Here is a 5027-nt window from a genome sequence, read left to right on the forward strand (position 1 = left end):
CCTAGTATTAATTCTATTGATCAGAATTGTAGATTAGCCAGGTGATGGTGGCACACACCTTTAATCCTAGCACTTGGGAGGCAGATCTTTGTGAGTTTGAGGCCAGTGTGGTCTATAGAGCGAGTGCCAGGACAAGCTCCAAAGCTATAGAGAGAAACCCTGTCTTGAAAAGCCAAAAATAGGAAAGAAAGAACAAAAACAAATTATACATATTAAGCAGAAATCATCTTCCTGACCATCCACAGCTATATCTGTGCCCAGTAGACAGAACATTTTCACAAGATAAACACACAAGCAGAGGGAATAGTACCCTTGCTTTAGTGGCACATGAGAAAAATTACAGTCAGAGACAAACACTTATCTACAGCCAGTGACCCCACAGCCTTACCAAGTGGAGCTCCCCATTAGGGTAGGTTGGCCTGTTGAACACTAGTTTCCAGCAGGTGTGGATCTATAGGTGTGCTCCACAAGGCCTGGATGAAACTCATTTTTAAATTTTTTAAACATTGTCCTCAAGTTGTGGTACCACCTATCAACATTTTCCACAAACTGGCTCTATAGTTGCAGTGTCATCAGTGATATTTAAGAAATGGCAGCTCGGACTGGAGAGATGGCTCAGTGGTTAAGAGCACTGGCTGCTCTTCCAGAGGTCCTGAGTTCAATTCCCAGCAACCACATGGTGGCTCACAACCATCTGTAATGAGATCTGGTGTCCTCTTCTGGTGTACAGACAGAAAACTGTATACAGAGTAAATAAATACATCTTAAAAAAAGAAATGGTAGCTATAGCTGAACATGGCCCACTTTGTAAACTTTCAATATGTTAATAACCAGTTTTAGATTTTTTTTTTTTTTTTTATTTTTTCGAGACAGGGTTTCTCTGTAGCTTTGGAGCCTGTCCTGGCACTAGCTCTTGTAGACCAGGCTGGCCTCGAACTCACAGAGATCCGTCTGCCTCTGCCTCCCGAGTGCTGGGATTAAAGGCGTGTGCCACCACCGCCTGGCTAGATTTTTCTTTTTTTTTTAGAAATTGTTTAGCACCTAAAAATAATAAGAAGGTAAAAAAAAATAAGAAGAAGAAGGGTCTTTTTTTTTGGATCTTAAGCATGACAATTGGGTGTTTACACCATTGTGGGACATGTACCTCCTGCAGACCTTGTTACAATATTCGCAATTACCTGTGAAAATTTATTATCATAGAAAATCAAATACCTGGCAATACTCAGGTTGCATATTTGTTTGAGAGGATACAATGTTTACTCCTTTGAGCTAGCCCCATCTAGCAGCCTATCTATCACGTGTTTTCAATCTGAGGGCAGGAGAGATGTCAGTGGCTGAGAGCATCCCTGCTCTTGCAGAAGGTCTGGATTTAGTTCCCAGCACCCAAGTTGGGTTTCTCACAGCTGCCTGTAACTCCAGCTCTTGGGAGAATTCAGTGCCTCTGGTCCCCGAGGGCACCAGCACTCATGTGCACAAACCCACATAGATGTTATATTTCCCAACTAAAGAAAACTAAGCGATGCTGTAGTTGCCACAGGGGGCAGTTCTTCAGATTGCTCAGCTGCCCTCCTAGCTTATGTTCACTTGCTGTTCACATCAATGCACTCAAATCATCAAGAAGCAAAAAGAATCAATAAAAAAAATAAAAAGTGGTTACTTCTAGTCTTCCAGGCTGACTCAGAGAAAAACTATATCAACTAATCAGAGAATCCCAAGGACTAAAAGCCATGTTTTCCAGAGATGTTGCCCACTAAAGCTTGTTTTTTAACCAGACCGCTGTGCATGTTTCACGGGTGCAAGACTGGCAAGTGCTAGCCAGGTCTGGGCCAGCATCCTAGCCAGGTCTGGGCCAGCATCCTAGCCAGGTCTGGGCCAGCAAAGCTAACACCATGGCAGCTCTGCTCCCGGAGGAGGGCTGTGCTTTCTGTCGCATGCCACACTGACCCTATCCTTTCTTTCCTTTCCTTCGTTTCCTGCGCCATGCTTGCTGCGTAGCAAATGGAATCTCTTGCAGTAAGTTAACTTTCTTTCATATTCTTTGTCCGCCGAGGCATGGACCCCATAATGAGCCTTATTTTTACTGTTAACCATTGTTATCTTTTAGCATGTCTTCCCTTTTTGTTTAATTTTCTTTTCTTTGATAGATTGAGATGCAGCAGCTTATTGGTAGCTTTCCAGGATGCTTTTCCCCCAAAACAGAAACCTACAATGCTATGAATTCTCATTCTCTCCATGGGAATTTTTAAATAATAAATACCATCATTTGGCATTTAGGAAAGTCAAGAGTTTTCATGGCTAGGTTTCACCCTAAATTGGGAAGATAACATTATTTTTAAACACTTTTTTTTATTAATTTGCAAGATCCTGGCAGTTGCATTTCATACCAGATTTTGTAGGGTTCCCATTTAAAAAAAAAAGTTTAAATTATCATAAGGAATTTTACCGAAACAACCTAAGTCCCAGATTAGTTAATTAGCGAACTACTTCTCCACTCTAAAGCTATTTGCCAATACTTAAAAAAAGAAAAAGTCTAGACAGAATTGGTTTTCTCCTAGAAGGAGGAAAGTTGGGGAGAGGGGGAAACTTCATTCAGCATAGTCCTAAGCATGAAATTATGTATATGCATCAATTTTAATAACTTAAAAATCAGGGGCTGGAGAGATGGCTCAGAGGTTAAGGACACTGACTGCTCTTCCTGAGGTCCTGAGTTCAATTCCCAGCAACCACATGGTGGCTCACAACCATCTACAAGGAGATATGGTGCCCTCTTCTGACATGGAGGTGGAACACTGTACTGTATATGTAATAAATAAAATCTTTATAAAAAAATAACTTCAAAATCAGGCTCAAAAAGACATTTGTGATAGCAAGAGAGTATTCTCCAGAAAATTTAAAGTTCTTGTCATTTATCTCCTTCCCCTGATTTGGGAAACGTGGTTTAGGTTTCCTCAACTCTCTCTCTCAGTTCTGAGATGAATTCCTGGTGAACATCCTTTAGACGGCACAAGGCCCCACTTACCCAGCCTTCCCGTAGCCTCATCTAAACCCAACAGCGCAGCCCTTGCATGTCTGGTTTACACTAGATGTAGATAGCTTTCACCAGAGACAAGTGAGTCATGGACTCCTGTCTGCGGGAGGCTCTCCCCTTCCCTCTGTCATATCCGTGACTGTCATTCTCTGCTATCCCATGACTGTGGAAGCCAGCCCATGATTGACCTAAATAGGCTGCGTAGAGAACACCGCTCAGAGTGCTGTGAATATTGGTAATGGGATGACCGGGGGTTTCTTTCTCATCACAGTGTGCCTTGTATTTCTGCCTTCAGGGGTGGCTGCCCCCTAGGTGGCAGCCCAGACTTATACAGTCATCTCCCAAGTAAGCAATTCAACTTGCAAACTTAGCACCTAGAACTAGTTAGTGTTCTGCCCGTCATTAATAGAAAGGATTCTTGGCTGTTTCAAAGCACTTTGATGCTCATAAAAATTAACTCAGCTGCAATTTATAGGTATTTCATTAGCAAATACAGCGGAACTGCGATTCCCTCCATCCTCTCTCTAGCCGATTCCAACCAGTTATACTCCATTGTAGAGAAACGATATTCTGTATTAACCACGACGGTCTCGCTGATGTTGTGGAGTGGATCTGGGTTTGCTTTGCTCCGAATGTAAAAAGAGAGTTAAGGTTCCCCACGTTCCTAAAGAACCGGTGTGTGTGTCGCTTCTCGCCAGTTTTACAGAACGAACTCTAACGGCTGTCCGTTCCCATGCGCCCTCCCTCTCTAGCAACTGGAGCTCTGCCAGAGGCTGTACAAGCTGCACTTCCAGCTGCTCCTGCTCTATCAGTCCTACTGCAAGCTCATCGGCCAGGTGCATGAAGTCAGCTCCGTGCCAGAGGTAAGTCCTCCATCTCGTCTCCACAGAAAAGCCGCCGGCTGTCCTGGTTATTGGTTTGGTTTGGTTTTTGTCCTCCATCCTCCACCACGCTTATAAAATGGTACAAACTGGGTTAGTTGTTTTTGTTTGGTTCGCCCTTTTTGCATATAATTCTTACTTTGTTCAAGCACCAGTGAAAAAGAAATATTTCCATTTTCCGTGCTGAATGGTTTTCTGGATCAGGGCCGCAGCTAAGGTGAAAAGAGTAAGATAGCCCCGCATTTGGGGGCAAGTCCCCCCCCCATGCCCTAAGTTACACCCACACACCAATGGGTCATCCTTTGTGAGAAGCCCTGTGTCTCCTCCTTGGCACATAGCCTTTCATACTTGCCAGAATCATAAGGGAAGAAATGGATCAGTGTCTGCTGGTTTTCTGCTCCCTGCGTCAGCATGAGGATGCTTTCATGCGTCTAAGTGTAAAAATTACAATCACTGGAGCATACTGCTTCCAAAAGGGCTCCAGTTCCCCTAGGAGTGGAAGTGAAAAGGTGGCCGTGTGCCCTGGGGAAGCACAGAGAACGTTCGTCTGATTTACTAAAGGTGAGGAAGGTTGGATCCCAAGAGCTGTTCTGTGGAAGGCTACCGTGACCACAGAACAGTCTTACAGGACCAGGGTAATCAATGGAGCTGGACACTTGGGAGGCAGAGCCAGGCGGATCTCTTGTGAGTCTGAGGCCAGCCTGGTCTATAGAGTGAGTTCTAGGACAGCCAGGGCCACACAGATAAATCCTGTCTCGAAAAAACAAAAAAACACCAACCAAAAAAAAAAAAAAAAAAAAACCACCAAGAACCATCTTTATCATGAACACGGCAACATGGCGGTAGGAGAGAGAAGTAAGCACAGGCAGCTTCTGTTGCTAGAATCAATGAATGTCTGAAAAGAAGGAAAGATTAGCAAATGCAGCGAATGCTCCACTGTCCATATTTTTAAGGCAACTGTAGCAAGATGATCAAGTCGAAGTACCTAATGCGTAAGAGGACTCAAACAACAGACAAACACCCAAACAAACAAGCACGCTGCCTTGAGGATAGGCTAGGGTACAAACCTTAAGTGAGAGAGACAAAAACATTCATCCTCTCTACCCCCAGGCTGTCAA

At 43.9% G+C, this 5027-nt stretch overlaps 1 protein-coding gene and 1 non-coding gene across 9 annotated transcripts in view; both read left to right on the forward strand.

Annotated features, from left to right (window-relative positions):
• The window catches only part of Fry (FRY microtubule binding protein), a 382290-nt gene extending 377963 nt beyond the window's left edge, over positions 1-4327 (forward strand). For 3 of the 8 annotated variants that reach the window (XM_026785202.1, XM_026785180.1, XM_026785187.1), the window contains 2 exons: positions 1996-2013; positions 3781-4327. In XM_026785202.1, coding sequence (XP_026641003.1) covers positions 1996-2013; positions 3781-3987 — 225 coding nt within the window. In that variant the 3' untranslated portion in view covers positions 3988-4327. The remainder of the gene's footprint in view (positions 1-1995; positions 2014-3780) is intronic. The other 5 variants (XM_026785196.1, XM_013350853.2, XM_026785214.1 and 2 more) reach the window with 4 other exon arrangements.
• LOC113458285 lies at positions 1086-1186 on the forward strand. The gene has a single exon (XR_003378679.1). It is a non-coding gene; the product is annotated as a small nucleolar RNA U13 (small nucleolar RNA).
• Positions 4328-5027: the final 700 nt, after the last annotated feature.

The sequence above is a fragment of the Microtus ochrogaster genome, chromosome 2 (assembly GCF_000317375.1).
Source record: "Microtus ochrogaster isolate Prairie Vole_2 chromosome 2, MicOch1.0, whole genome shotgun sequence".
NCBI classification, from domain to species: domain Eukaryota; kingdom Metazoa; phylum Chordata; class Mammalia; order Rodentia; family Cricetidae; genus Microtus; species Microtus ochrogaster.